Source organism: Hippocampus zosterae, chromosome 2, assembly GCF_025434085.1.
Source record: "Hippocampus zosterae strain Florida chromosome 2, ASM2543408v3, whole genome shotgun sequence".
Lineage (NCBI taxonomy): Eukaryota > Metazoa > Chordata > Actinopteri > Syngnathiformes > Syngnathidae > Hippocampus > Hippocampus zosterae.
In genome coordinates this window covers 22,835,672-22,851,648 of record NC_067452.1, presented here as the reverse complement: position 1 = coordinate 22,851,648, position 15,977 = coordinate 22,835,672, and the positions used below count along the sequence as shown (strand labels likewise).

General features: G+C 43.7%; 1 protein-coding gene across 1 annotated transcript; it reads right to left on the bottom strand.

The window, feature by feature from the left end:
* Positions 1-5,873: 5,873 nt before the first annotated feature.
* Positions 5,874-14,833, bottom strand: b4galt3 (UDP-Gal:betaGlcNAc beta 1,4- galactosyltransferase, polypeptide 3). The gene is made up of 7 exons (XM_052057253.1): positions 14,492-14,833; positions 12,512-12,992; positions 11,042-11,277; positions 10,245-10,435; positions 8,286-8,408; positions 7,115-7,219; positions 5,874-6,395 (listed from the first exon to the last, which is right to left on the bottom strand). The coding sequence occupies exons 2-7, from the start codon at positions 12,792-12,794 to the stop codon at positions 6,050-6,052; spliced, it is 1,284 nt and encodes a 427-aa protein (XP_051913213.1). The 5' UTR covers positions 12,795-12,992; positions 14,492-14,833; the 3' UTR covers positions 5,874-6,049.
* Positions 14,834-15,977: the final 1,144 nt, after the last annotated feature.

Here is a 15,977-nt window from a genome sequence, read left to right as displayed (position 1 = left end):
GCGGCACTCGCCGCGACCAATCAGCGGCGAGCACAGGGCACCGGCGTGCGTCACAGTCCCCTCGCCTCTCCCCCTCCTTTTCCCGCTCCACTCCTCTCCTCTTCTTCTGTTTGTTTCACGCCACTCACCCTCCCACATCCACTCCTGTGCTCTCCATCCACTCTGCTTCTGGCATAGACAAAGGTAGCTGCAGGCCAGTCCCACATATAGGAAGCGGCTCGCTGCATTTCACATCCCGTCATACCTTTGCTGTCCCCGATGTTATCCACACGCGCGTACACACACACACACACACACACACACACACACACACACAAAGTAACTAGAGCAAGCAAACACGCAAAAAGCTGTGAAAGTCAAGGTCAGATCACAGAGGGAGATGGGAGGATGTTGACAAGAGGAAGAAAAAAAAGCAGAGCCACGACTGCATGACCTAGATCTCCAGCGTGCTGCCACAAAAGCAGAATTAATTCACTTGATCTATGCGATGCTGTGAGCGCACAGCGGAGGAAATTGTCCACTGAGGCTGCAAATATGGATGACAGCAGCAGCTGAGCAGCAGTGGGACGAGACAGGAGGAAAAGGTCTGACCGTCGGTGACTCTGACCACTGTTTCAGTTTGCGCCATAAGTGTTCATCTGCCGCGAGTTTGACAAAGATCGCCTTCTTACAGCGCGCATTCCCATAAGCAATGAACGGAAAATCAAGAGTGCTTATATAATAAAATATTTTGACCTACTATTGTGGGAGATTTTCTCATCGATGCATGGCAAGTGAGTAACACTGATGCCGTTCTGCACTCACAAGAGCCTTGGTTCCTCGTTTATCATTTGAATAAAAAAGATATGTTTTGGAGATGCAGCATTCAGATATGTTCAACAGGATCATCTGAGAAATAAAGTGACGGAGTGGGACTTCTCTTTTCCAAAATAAATTTCCTCACGCTTTCATGTTACATTTCTCATCGCGGAAGGAAGAACATTCATACATTTTTAGTGATAACTGTCACGAGATGGATGGATGAGATGGTCAAACGTCAGAACGTACGGTATTTCCGGTTGGTCTTCTTCAGCCACACTTTTTGCAAATCTGTGTCAATGAAACCAAAACAATCCATCACTCCATTTTTTTAACCCGTTTGTGCTCACAAGGGTTGCGGGCATGCTGGATCCCAACCCAGCTGTCTTTAGGTAGAAGGCGCGATACACCCTGAACTGGTCGCCAGTCAATCACAGAGCACACATGGACAGACAATCATTTGTGCTCACAATCACACCTAAGGACTATTTGGAGTGTTCCATTAACCTGTCCTGCATGTTTTTGGAATGAGCGAGGAAGCAGGAGTGCTCTGAGGAAACCCACGCAGGCACGGGGAGAACATGCAAATTCTACACAGGAAGGCCGAAGCCGGAATTGAACCCGGTACCTCTGCACCGTGAGGCCGATGTCTTAACCAGTTGGCCACCCCCAAACAATGAAAAAAAAATCCAAAATCATCAAGGTCAATTCAGTACATAAAATATCTTGCTAAGCGTATTCTCTCACCTGCTTTGACTTCCTTGTGTGACATCTCATTCTGAATCCATCAGGTTTGCCAGATATCACCTCATTGCACCCTTTACAGCTTTAACAGCTTCCAATCTAGCACGAAGTTTAGGACATGGAATTGGGTGGCCTCACAAACGTGAGTGTAGATGAATGGTCAAAGATTTTCTGAAGCACATCTCAAATTTTGTGGAAAAACTTCCCGGATGAAGACGAGTTGAAGCTGTTACACAACGCTCAATTCCAATGAATCTGGGACATCGTGTAAAACGTAAATTCAAACAGAATACAATGATTTCCCTTTTTTTTCAGTTTCAAACACAAGCTATTTAATATGCAGACAGATTTATCACACTTGTAGGCCGTCGGTTGGGGGGGATAGTATCTCATTTTGAATCTGATGCCCGTTGTCTGTTCCAAAAATTGGGAACTAGGCGCATCGAGAAATGCTCAACAGACTCCAAGCGATACCCACTCAAAACACCTGTTTTAAATGTTGCGCAGGTGAAATAGATAATTGGAAACAAGTGAGTGTGGGGTTGCTTCCGGAAGGCTCAGATGATCACAAGCAAGGATAGGACAACTCTCTCTGCGTGTGAAAATAGTCAAACTGTTAAAGGACAATATTCCTCATTTCCGAACATTATCATCCATGGTCCACAATATCATCAAAAGATTCTGACAATCTGGAGAGATCGCCGCACGTAAAGATGACAACCAACATGAAATACCTGTGACTTTTGATCCCTCAGGAGGAACAGCATGAAAAAAAACGACATCATTCATCATTTGGAATAGATACTTACTTGGGCTCAGGGACACTTCAGAAAAAAATGGTCAGTTAACACAGTTCGATGCGACATCATCAAAAGCAAGTTAAGACAAATGCCATAAATCATCACACCCAAAAATGCTGATTGGGAATCTTGATGACACAATGGGAACATATGCAATTTGGTAGTCAAGCAATTTAATCATTCGTGGTGCTGACTTGATTTGAGAGAATACCCTGTGCTGTGAGATTCCTGGCCTGACGAGATCATATTCAAAAGTCAGCAGATTCTCCTCTTCACTCATGTGACAATTTCATCAAATTTCAAAACATCAATAACATCCCCGCAAACCTTAATTATCAACGTCATGGTCTTTCCTTGAGGAAACTACAATATCGTGTGTCAAAGAAAGACATTAAGGCTCCACAACTTAGTGTGCGAAGAGGCTGGGGGGTTGCAAGGGGCCAATATGGGTCATCTGTGTCTTGTCACACTAACAGAAAGTGACTACAGGCTCTCTCAGCCTGCCGCAGTCACTTCAACAGGCCAGTGTGTCAGTCTGCTGCAGGGAAAGTGCAGAGTAGACCATCACCGCTGACAGCGCAGACTGACAGCACGCTTGAGAACATCCAGGTGGAACGACGATGTTCCCCGACCCCCATCGGTAATGTGGAAATGCATAGATTTGGTGTGACGTTGTGTTTTCAATAAGTTCATTTCCACGCAGTGGCTGTGACTGGATGTATTTTTTGAGGCACCCAACCTACTTTTGTTCATCCGAGTTTGTGTCTGGCCCTGTCTCAGTGAGTCATGCAGAATTTGCGATTATGAAACAGATCGAACGTAAAAGGCCAGTGGGGGGGGGGGGGGGGGGGGGTCACTGCATGTCTATTTATAGGTATGAGCTCATGTCCAACTTTTTTAATCCCGCTCTTCATACCCACGCAGAACACTCATGCTCATGGTGATGTAACAGGTTTGTGCCGTTTCACAGCAATGTGTTCAATCTTCCACTGACCAGTTGTCATCAACATTCGCACTCGCATGGCGTGGGAGGTTCAGCGCATTCTGAGTGTGCTCACAGCACATGTGCGACAACAATAATGCCATGAGTGTGGATGAATTTGTGAAGTTCAAAACACAGCAAGGGAAAGAGACATTGCTTTCCACTGTGGCCAACTGGTCCTGTGACACAGGCTTGCACAAATTCACGGCACACACTTCAGAATAGAATTAGTCTTTATTTGCTCCAATTGGCAGTGTCACGTGTCAAGTTGTACAGCTGTACAAAAGAATCTGCTTTTACAAATGCTGTGGTGAGACTGTCACATCACTGTCAGAATTTTTTTTTAGGACAGTACATCTTTTGCTCAGCGAAGCAGGTAAACTTTTCTAGATAATTTTTTGGGGCTGATTCCAAAACTGACCTAAATTTTTTTCTCTAGCACAGAAACAAGCCTTTCATATGAACAATAACAATAAAATACTGGTATGTAATATTGTGATATTTATGAATTAAGGGTTAGGTCCAGCAACTGGTGGGATTTTTTTTAATCATCATATCGATTTAAATTACAATGGATGTTTAGTTCGATATTGCATACATTTTTCTCAGTCAAACTTGGTGTGTTAGAAAAAAAAGGAAAGACAAGTTCAAAATCAGCATGTGCAATACATTTATGGACACATAACGCCATCTCTGATCAAAAATTGCTCGTTTACAAGTGTAGTTATGAATATATGTACTACACATAATCTGCAGCAAAGCAGAACTCACTAATTTCTGATATTTTGTACAGGCAGCTGAACAAATGGAGAGACCTCCGAATTATGCAGTGCAGTTGCACTCTATGCAAACTAACTACCAAAATAAATGTAATGTCAAACCAAAGCCTCAATTACAATGTCCATCAATACATGTTATTAGTTATTATTAGAGCCGGTGAGCTACATGATATAAACTTCACGCTTAATAACATTTGAGGGCAATCCCGAAGTAAATTCAAAATTTGGGAATACCACGGTTGACATTACATAGCATAGTATAATAATGCATTGTTGAACGACTAGGTGGTTATTATGTTGCTCAAGGCAGACAAAATGACAAATGTTTTACATACGGACATAAATAGTCAAGACAAATCAAGTAATGTAAACGACCTCTCTGTTTCCAAAAGGGATACTTCTCAATAAACATATTCCTTTTATCAAACTACGTTCATGAATACGTCTCTGACGTCTCTTGTTGTTGTTGTTTTTTTTTAGTCAGCCAGAATGGTGAATGAAGGTGTATAGCTTTAAACTGAGAGGCTCTCTCATGCGATGCAATTGTGGAAAACCTCCACACGGAGCAACGCGCATGTTTGATTGGCTGAATTCCGTGAATGGTGAACATTTATACTTGACATTCATGTCACACGCGGCGCACTTTCATTCACCGCTGGGCTCCACTCGGCAGCGTGCCAATTGAGCTCTGATTAAAAAGACCTCGGCACGCCTCGGATAATGCGAGTTTAGGCACAATGAGAGACAGACAGATAGTCTACGATTAAACGAACCATTTAGCTCACGAGCGACTGATAAACAATCATTCGATACATTCAAATTGGTATCTCTACTGCGATAATTGCAGACCATGAATAAAAGCATCATATTTGAAATAATGTCTTTCAACAAATTTATGCAAAACAGCAAACTATGCAACCAGAACGCCCCGCCCTCTCTCTCCCCGCGCGCGCGCGCACACTCGCGTGCACACGCACACAAAGTACCCTTCTCCTCCTGTCAAACTTCGATGTGACATTCAAAATGGCTGAGTTAAAAAATAAATATCTATAGTCCGAATACAGTAAAATCTTCCTTAGAAATGCTTTCAATATCTTTTCCAATTCCCACTTCGTCCGTTTAAATGAATGAAAAAACTAATCGACACAATTTCATGCTAACATGTACATAGATAACCTCTATGAAGATGCGTTCAATCTGAGTAAATACACACTCTTTAAGTGTCACTGTTGCCACTTTTGATATGGAACCACATTTGGACACTATAGACACTACATCGTGAATGATGCGCTTTAAATATCTGCAAGTTTTGTTTTGTTTTTTTTATACGTGGGAAAGAGAACAACACCACAATATCAAGAAGCATTCCTCTAGTAGTATCACGAACAAATACAGCATCATGCCCAGTGTATGATTATCTGACAGCCATGATAGCTAATATATGCTGAGTCGTAGAATAAACGATCTGTTCCCCTATGTGGTTTGATTGTCTAGAAACTAAAACTCAAAGAGAGAGGCACCCAACAAAAAATATAAACTGGTAAACAAATAAAGAGATTTCTCTATATAAATATAATCTATAGTGACCTTGATGCACACTTTTAGAAAACAGCAACCCTGGAGCAAACTTATTGTCTTTGAAATCGCACCCTCCCTTGCTTTCCAACGTTTGCCACAAGGCAGGAGAGATCAGATGAATCTCTGCTCGGTACGAGTTTAGAAAAGCGCTTTAAAAGAGAAGGCACGCGTTTTTTTTGGGGGGGGGGGGGGTCGCAGCACACCAGATGCAGTTGCGGGTTAGCAGCTGGGTTATTCACTTGCGGGAGATTTGACTTGTACGGCCCAGTCTAGTTCGAGAAAGCCCAGGCTCACCCATCAAGTCCTACAAGCATTCCCACAAAAAAATAAAATAAAATAAAAAAGTGAAGAAGAAAAGCCATTTGGTGCTACAGATGAGAAACATTCACATTTGTTTTCGCCTGTGTCATCTCATTAGCTGCCTTTGTCTGAGAAGCTTCTGTCTTCATGCCATCAGGTCTTGTCACATTTACTAAAACAGCTGCTTTGCTCTCTGACAATTTGGTTTCCTGATGATCCGCGGATCCGGTCTTAGAGGCGCTACGTGGATGCAGAGCGGTCGCCGTTTTCCCCTGAGGGTGATGGGGCTCTTCTCCGATGTTGACAGTGAGGTTAGTGTAGAGAGGTTCCTGTTCTTTGGAGAGGAGCTCGTACGTCAGAGAGTTGAGGCCATCAGAGCGCCAGTTGAGTCTGGTCCTTTTCAGGAGGTCAAATCTAGAATTTTCAAATCCGTTTGACATACAAATGGCATTATGCGTGCGTAAAAATAATTGTGAGGGTTAGAACATAACTGAGTCAATATCACTATTAGCTACCTTTGAGACGTTCCCCCATTTCACCCAAAAAAGAACAATTTCCCTCTGAGCTTCATATTCGTGTGTGTGTGTGTGTGTGTGTGTGTGTGTGCGCACGCGCTCATGTGTGTGCATGCGTGAATTAAAAATTACATGTCATGGGAGACAGCAGCCCATCACTTGGCAACATGATTCAGTTTGCAAGCTGAATGTTACTGTTTAACAAAAATTGTTTGACTTTCTGGTAGATTTCAGCTGATATTTCATTTTGACATCGTGGACTTTTTTGGAGATTGACAACATCCAACTGTAATAAAAATTATGAATGTATAAATATATAATCCATTCAAGAAAGACAAAAAGTTTGGTTGTAAAAAAAGTATCTGTTGGAATAGAGAAAAATATTTTGTTGGCTGTTACATGAATATTTTATCATGCACATCCAATTTAAACAATTGTAAAATAATATCAAATACACACATTATGAGAGACTTTTTATGGTACGGATGTGTGTGCAATTGTTTGTCTACGACCTAAAAGTTGAATGATCTTGCTCCGTTTTCATGATGACCGAGTGACTCTGACGAGGACGCCAAAAGCACTTTATGCTGATACTGAGCCGACGACTGCAGTCCGTACCTGTGTGGATTTTGCTCATTGCCTCGGTCTCCTCTATGCTTGATCATTTTGTAATGACCGACGGCCACTGGGGGGCGCACAATTTTCATGCCAGACAGACGCACTCTGGTTGAGCAGCAGACAATCGTGAAAAAGAGCAGAACATTAACATTCAAGGAAAATCAGATTCAAAATAAAACACTGACTGCTATCACTACCATTGATGACACTCCTGCTAAATGCACTTGTTATATTTCACTGGGAAAGGCAGATGGGCACCGAACATGAACTCAGATTCCGATGATTAGTTGTTGTTTTTTTCCTTCGCATCATGGCCAAATTGCAATCTCATGATGAGCTTCGTTGAATTCTCTTTCAGTGTGGTTCGTATGCTACTCAAAATAATCCAACTCATGTCAAAGATGCACAAATAGAGACAGCAATATTAATTTTATTTTAGCTTGTTTCATGTCCAAATGTTTGCAAGCGTTTTGAAGTCCCACATGAAATTTAAATATCTGCATTTTTTGGACTATGGCAGATTTTGTCTCCGGCTGCCTTCATATTCTACCGCCTGTGATTTGTTTTGTTCTCGATTGATTTGTAGCCTACTGTCATTCAGTCTTGGTGCTTGTATGAGTTATTATGTATGTTTGATCATCGAGGTAGGGATAATAGGTTTCCAGTAGTGGCAACAAATGAGATGAGGAAAAAAAAACACTTTTGCAGCACAACAAATGTTTCAAGCCGTTTGTTACCCGTGCAGATCCGTCAAGATGGTAGTTTAATCTGTTTCGTCAAGTTCCCTGTGAATACTTTTCTGCTTTTCCTCGTGCCTAGAAACATGTCATTATTTGGCAGCTGACTCTTGGCTGCACTTGCCTGGCGACCACTACACGTTTGGATGTGAATGCATGTGATGCATTCAAGTGCGTCTCCTAACAGGAAGTAGTGGAAGGGAAGCGGCAAAGGGAGAAGCCCCACCCGACGAGCTTTTCCATGCAAACATACTCACTGCGCTCACTGAGACACACAGCAAAGCCACATGAGCGGGAGGTGATGTGAAGATGAGTGATGCTGTTAGCTCACAAAGAATGAAGAGTGAAAACAAAGAAACGTGCGGGAGCAAACGTAGAAAATGATGAGTGACAAAAGCCAAAGATGATCATGATGAGTCGACCACACGTTTTACCTTGCTGCGATGTCATCATCCTCTCCCCCCCAGCCCCAATACTGGTTGGGGAAGCCGTTCATCTTCATGTACTGGTCCGGAGTCACAGCAGAAACCCCACCAAAATACTGTAGGTATGGTAGCCTGTGAGGGTCATACAGCAAACGTAAGATGTTGATTAGAACATCTCAGAGCACAGAAATAAAATTCGGACAGAACGTTATACAGTAAACTGGAACTAGAAGACAATGCCTGAATTCTGATGGATTACTTTGAAACATTTCAATTGTATTTATTCATTTATTTATTTTTCTAATTTTAGGGGCCTAGTAGGTTGTCTCTGTTGTGTTTTCCTCAGAGAGACATCTTAGAAATACTGTCTTGTTAAGTTTTTTTCAGCTACCGAAAAGATACAAGCATTACCTGGGAGTCCATTAACTAGCCCAGGGGTCGGCAACCCAAAATGTTGAAAGAGCCATATTGTACCAAAATAAACAAACAAATCTGGAGCCGCAAAATCTAAAAATGCCTTATAATGAAGGCAACGCATGCTGTAAGTATCTAAATGAGCTATATTAGCCTGCTATCAACATGACGAAGTTGGTTACAAATACACAACAAACATTCATGATTAAAAGGTCCTCCCCCCCCCCTGCAGTTCATCCTGTCGAGGAGGGGTGCCCAAACTTTTTTGACGGAAGATCTACTTTTCGAACAACCAAACTCCTGCGATCAACCCGTTACCGCACACGCATGCCAGCAACAGCCATAACGGCCGCTAAGATGAACGAGGCACAGGACGCACTTTCGCAGCGTGCCAACTATTGTAGCTCACCTGTACCGTTTAAAAATGCTTCTCTTGGCCGCACAGATTCCCATTCTTAGCAAGTACCCTCGGTGAATGGTACATGAAAGGCAGCTGGGTTGTTGTTTTTGTAGTTGTCTTTTTTTTTTCACAACAGCCGCCTGACTGACATCCCGCCCTGGTAATAGAAACGTGTGTCGCAGGCTATGACGCAAATATTCGTTGATGAAATGTTGACATTTATTATTTATTCGACACGTTTTTACAGCATTGGAAAACGTTAATAATGTTTGTGTCATGTTTGTCCTCTGACAGAAACCATATTAAAACAAAAAAATATATTTCCCTCCCATCTTTTTCCATTTTCAAACATTTTTGAAAAAGCTCTAAGGAGCCACTGGGGGCGTTAAAGAGCCGAACGCGGCTCGAGAGCCGCGTGTTGCCGACCATCGAACTAGGACTGGGCAATGCATTTTCCACAGGAGAAACTGGAAAGACTGTTGAGGGCCATGTAAACACGGCAACCAAAACTGTGCTCCATATTCATGTATTTACATAAAGCATTAAATTATCTCGTTTCATAAACTGTTACTTGATTAGCTGCCCTCCATGTTATTATAATTAAGAAATCAAAAATGTCAACAAACTTAAAAGCAGCCATTAAAATTCCATAGATGCACAACTGAACATTATGCGAAACCATGTCTACAAAGTGGCGATGAGGTTTACTTTTAAATGTGCTGATGTTTTGAACTTGTTAGCTCATCAGGCATTCATAATTGGGAATCTTAAATCAATCAATCAAGCAGAAGTGAAAAATAAGTGCGGTCAGGACAAAAAATGCCACCAAATTTAGCAAAAATGTCACCGTGTTGGCAACACTGCAGATACACAAGTCATAATTCTTGCTCGCTTGTAACGTCTGCATGTGTGCACAACAAAATAAAAGCAGCACAAAAAAAAAAGTCACGCTCATTTTTATTTGTGACTTTGAGAAAATTACGAGTGCAGACACTGTGGACTGGCCAGACGGTAGCCGTACTTTGGCCAGGTCTGCCATATGGATGCCTTAGTGGGAATTGTACCAAAGGGAGAAGGAATGAAGTACCCCCGGAGTCTCAAACAGTAACTACGTGACGTTGATTTTCTGCAAATACTCATGGTGGGCATTCTACCTGTATTTGAACTTGTCCATGGCCACGGACAGGTGTGTGGGAAACTGTTTGTGGCAAGTGTAGGTATTGTGGTCGTTCTCGGGCAGCAGATCAACATCATGGAGGAAGATGCAGTTCCAGTCTTCATCTCGGAGAGCTTCCCGCACGCCAACATTCAGCAGCTTGGCTCGGTTGAAGGTACCGTTCCCCCACTGCAAGACACATAAACACGCTAGCATGAGCACAAGTTTTGAAGGGCGAAAATTTGAAGAAGCACCTGCACGACACATCATAATAACAAGACCGAGCTTCTCCTTAATGTGTGCAGGACACACGACAGGTGACTGCAGGAGTTGCCTCTGATGTCAGCTTTCTTTTTATCGCCAAACATTTATAAATGCGCGTCCAACGCCTCGTCACCTTAGCGTTGGATCGGCTGGAGCGGTTAGACTCAAGCTACATTCAAGGTGCGTACATGAAAAACTGTGCAATAACAATGAAGTTATTGATGAAATAAATGGATGCGATTTTTAGAATCTTCCCTATCAGAGAACAGAACACAACACCTTATAAAAACAAGCTAATGATTGTGCTGTAAAATGCAAAATGCTGTTTTTGCTGACAAACAAAATAGATTGCTTTGAGAGAAAAAGAAGTTACTCTTATTGTGCGCCAAAACATACTAAGTACGGTAGGTATCAAACCATGGCCCGTATTTGTATCTGGCGCTTCACAACCATTAATGGTGACCCAAATGAGGAACGTTGATGACATTACTTGAAATGAACAATTATCATCAATGGAATCCTTCTCCTGACCTGTTGCACGATGTAGATGCTGTAGTGGATCTGTTGCCTTTGCAGGAAAGGATGAAGGTGGTAGAGGAGAGCAAGAAGGTGCGTCTGTCGGTTCCGGTACGGCACCACGATGGCAGTGTGGTGCCGAGGCTCACAGTCCGGTGGACGGTAGCGTCCACCGGGCAACACCAAGGGGTTTTTCGTTCTGATTTCCTCCAAAGTCAGAGGCGAGGAAAGGTGGACAGACACGGGCCCAACTGTGGGGAAAGGAAATGTTTTTCCATATGACATAAAATCCTTTCCACTATGTCGAATCAGACGGTAGTGGTGCCTTGAGATATCAGTGACATTTGTTTCTTGACCACTTGTATCACAAATCATCTTTCTCCATTGCTTCAATTGTGCTGCTCATTCTGGTGGATGCACCAAGGCCAACCGGGGACGGTAGAAGACAAACATACTGATATACTGAAATGGAGGCTCAGCTTCTCATCCCGGGGCTCCATGTATGAAAGTAATATATGCGTCATTAGTTGCAGCGGATGCAGAACACATGCTGTGTACCTGCGAGTCTTCTTTTATGGCCCGTTTGCATGGGTTGCAGCACCGTTTGTATTCATATAGCTGATGATTAACTCTTCACGCGCCGTTGACTTGAAATGCAGCCAACGAGAGTCCTAACAAGGACTTCAACGTCAATTTCCCTCATATTAATTTAGTTTTAATGGGAATGGGCGGAAAAAGGTCTTGGCCAAATCTGGTTTGATCATTTAGATGTGAAAGTTAAGGAAGAAGAATTCTCATCAGATGGCAGCATTGGCTCCCTTTTGAATGAGCTCATCGTGTTTCACAACAATGTGTAAACTCATAAGTCAGGATTGACCGTTAAAAAAAAGCTACCAATGCAAGGAGCTTGTGATTGATCAAAGTGTTAAAAATGATTAGCGTCAAAGTTGTGCTTAAACTATATCTTTTCACAAATAGCTTGCCTTCTGTTTTGTTGGGGGGGGTGGGGTGGGGGGGTTGGGTGAAACCAACCCATTACAACTGCCACTCAAGGTTTTCTTTTTTGAGAATGTCTGGCATTGGAAGAGGTAAAGGGTAACAGCACTGCCGCGAAAAAATGCACAACTGCTAGCTCGTGTCTCTGTGGATTTTGCCTTTTTTTTTTTGTTGCTAGCATTCAAGTAGCCAAGACTATAGGTGATTGCTTTCAATTCTCAATGTGCAATTCTTTTTTCATGCTGTTTTGCTTGACAGTAAACCTCAGCGAAGTGTGGGAATATACAGCTTGAAGCCTAATCTTTGATGAAATGTTCAGTGAGTTGAGTCACCCGTCACCATAAAGCGCTCATCTCTCAAGTCTGCGCTCGCAACTCAAAGCAGAAAAAAACAGGCCAACTGACTGGGTGTATCTCCAAAAAAAAAAAAAAAGGCGAGTCACTTGCATCTCAAGGAACCATTGTATCTTTCGTATATTTGCTCCCTCACCCAACAGAGGAGACACAATCTGGCAGGTTGCAAGTGGTGGTCCTGTCGTTGGAGCTCCAGTGCCAGCGTTCCGAGGCGGGGGAGGCGGTGCTCTCAGATGACTGAGGTTGGTGTAGACGTCGTGGGGTCGCGAGTAGTCAAACTCTTGCTCTGTGGTGTGCACCAGGACGGACACCAAGCCTCTGAAGCCCCCCAGGGAGAAGTAGAGCACAAAGGCAAATTGGAAGCCCACCAGCAAGGCCAGCGTGCACGGGGAGCCCAGAGAGTGGCCGCAGCATGCCATAATCAAGTATGCTGATCGTACACACTGGAGAGGTGGCTGCAGTTATGGGGGAGGGCGGAGGCAAGGAGGGGAAGAGGAGGGGATGGAGGGACAACAAAGGCTGAAGGTTCAGGCGTGCGCGAGAAGGCCGCGCATCGCCGGTGACAGATGGTCGTATTGGTGAAGCTCAGTCTGGACTGCCATCACCTCCCAGTCTCACTAAAGAAAACACAAGCAAGATGACAGTGATGTCAGGTGAGGAGCGCAATTTGGACCCAGAAGTAGATACATGAAAGTTGAAAAGTACCTTTTTATCTGCCAAAATACAAAGTAACTACGGGGAACAGGGTTCGATGCGGAAGACAAGGAAAAGAGACATTTTCATTGGAAGAAAGCTTGACGTACTGACAATGACTCTGTTTGTATACTGTGAGGGATTGTTATTACAATTATGATCATATACAAGGAGGGCGGCACAGTGGGCGACCGGTTAACACTTCCGCCTCACAGTGCAGAGAAGCAGGGTTCGATTCCGGCCGGGCCTTCCTGTGTGGAGTTTGCATATTCTCTCTGTGCCTACATAGGATTTATCCAGGTACTTGAGTTTCCTCCCACATTCCAAAAAACATACATGGCAGGCTAACGGAACACTCTCAATTATCCCTAGGTGTGATTGAGGTAGCTCATCTACACGTGTCCCCTGCGATTGGCTCCAGCACGCCCACGACCTTCGTGAGGATAAGCGGATTAGAAATGGTTGGACGGATGGAGATTTTAAGGTTCATTTTAAATGTATTTATTTTCGTAATCCTATACTTATTTACAGTAGGAGAATGTCAAACAGTTGTCTGAGGATGGGAGTTAACTTAATCACACACTACTTAAATACTAAAACACACACACACACACACACAAAAAATCTACCTAATTAAAAAAAAATAACAAATTCGCTCTAAATATTCATTACAAGAACTGAATTAATACACAAAAGTTCAAATGAAATAAATACGAACTACTGTTCAACAACAACAACAACAAAAACTAAATGATAACCCCGCTAAAAGTAGCCCATTCTCTTTTGTTGTTGTCTGTGCACCTGCTCCACCGAGTGCTACTCTAGTTAGTTACTTTACTGGGAATATTGCTGCTGATCCTTGCAGGTCTCATTCCAGCCACTCTGTGACAGGAAGCATTCTCCCAATTCGCTCTGAAAGGCATCGATATGCAGTCGTGCACGATAGCTACAAAAGTGTCTGCTGCAAATGTAACTTAACCCGTGCGACTGACACGCAACCTGAACTAAATGTCATGTTTCTGTCCTGATTCAGCGAGGTGGCATTTCCGTGCGTCTGTGGAGCAAGCGGCGCTGCATGATCCCTGCAGATCAAATGACTCCAACGTCACAGCTCTCTTTTCAGTCTGCACAATTGCCCGCAAGAGCAGGCTTGGTACGCCTGCGTTTATAGCGCTATTCACTGTTGGCGTTGTTTTTTTTCAACCTTCACAACGGAGCTGTGAAATGGAGCGGTAAGATGCAAGTAAATAAGGCAGTAGCATCTGTGCTCCGGATGATTAGCCCATCACCGTCGTTGTTGCAAGGCAATCACCCCCAACAACAACAACAGGTCCGAGCGAACGTGTTTGAATCGACTCGTTGGCCGCACGCCAGCTCCGAATTCTGCTGTGTTTACAATCTCTGCTGCCCACTGCCCACTCACCAGCTAGCGCGTCGCCGCTGCGACATTTCCAATCCAGCCCGAGGCTTCCGCCGACAACGCACAGGCCGCAGCCAGCCTCCTCAAAGAGGCGATGGAGCAAAAGATCCAGTTTGTTTCCAAACTGCTGCTCGCTCCTCCTCCTCTCCGTCTTGCTTCGCAGTTAATCGCTCATCTGGGGGCGGAATCGAAGGGCTGCAGACGAGTTGAAATGCAAACGCATGTTGGGATTGCGACGCACGTCGGCGCACTGTAAACACGGGCGAGTGCGCTGTGCGCAGCGACGTCGGCTCCATCAGCGCGTAGTCAACGAGCGCCTTTTTTGAAACCCACCTGCCCCTTCTTCGCACGCCCTCTTAGTCGCTTGTATTCACGGCAACTGGTGAGTTCAAAGGTTAATTGTAATGTCTGTCACCTTTTTATTGCATTTATTTAAGTAAATAAATGTATTTAAAATACATTTGACAATGCAAATAAAAATACTAAATACAGTAATGTGGATAAAGAATAATAAAAAAAGAACGCAGGGTGGCATGGTGACCAACTGGTTAGTACGTTTGCCTCACAGTGCAGAGGTGCAGGGTTCGATTCCAGCTACGGACGACTTCCTTGTGTGGAGTTTGCATGTTCTCCCCGTGCCTGTGTGGCTTTCTCAGGGTACTTTGGTTTCCTCCCACATTCCAAAAACATGCATCACATTTTAATGCAAGACTCCAAATTGTCCCTACACGTGATTGTGAGTGTGAATGGTTGTACGTCTTGCAATGAGGGAATATCTGGCAAACCTGATGAATTCAGAATGAGATGTCACACAAGGAAGTCAAAGCAGGTGAGAGAATACGCTTAGCAAGATATTTTATGTACTGAATTGACCTTGATGATTTTGGATATTTTTTTTCCATTGTTTGGGGGTGGCCAACTGGTTAGGACGTCGGCCTTACGGTGCAGAGGTACCGGGTTCAATTCCGGCTTCGGCCCTCCTGTGTAGAATTTGCATGTTCTCCCCGTGCCTGCGTGGGTTTCTTCTCAGAGCATTCCCGCTTCCTCGCTCATTCCAAAAACATGCAGGACAGGTTAATGGAACACTCCAAATAGTCCTTAGGTGTGATTGTGAGCACAAATAGTTGTCTGTCCATGTGTGCTCTGTGATTGGCTGGCGACCAGTTCAGGGTGTATCGCGCCTTCTACCTAAAGACAGCTGGGATGGGTTCCAGCATGCATGCGACCTTTGTTAGGATAAGTGGGTTAGAAAATGGATGGATGGATGAAGTATAACAGAACTCTTGAGGGTAAAAAGGCTGGATAAAAGAACAGAGTAGGACTCTTGGGCCTTGGGACTCTTGTTAACAACCCTGCCAAATTTAAACTGTTACATTTGCTTTCCAAACCCAACGTGTTTTACTGGTTCAGGTCACATTTTTTTGCTCCACTGGTAAAGAGTTGCACGAAATTCCATGGGTTGAAGTGTCCAAAGCAGGTCAGGATGCAT

What these genes read in the sequence shown, in the direction of transcription:
- b4galt3 (XM_052057253.1), bottom strand. Translation starts at nt 12,794, where the DNA reads ATGGCATGCTGCGGCCACTCTCTGGGCTCCCCGTGCACGCTGGCCTTG. An exon ending in GATTGTGTCTCCTCTGTTGG is followed by an intron (nt 11,278 to 12,511) that starts GTGAGGGAGCAA and finishes CTTTCCCCACAG; the next exon opens with TTGGGCCCGTGTCTGTCCAC. An exon ending in ATGGACAAGTTCAAATACAG is followed by an intron (nt 8,409 to 10,244) that starts GTAGAATGCCCA and finishes TGACCCTCACAG; the next exon opens with GCTACCATACCTACAGTATT.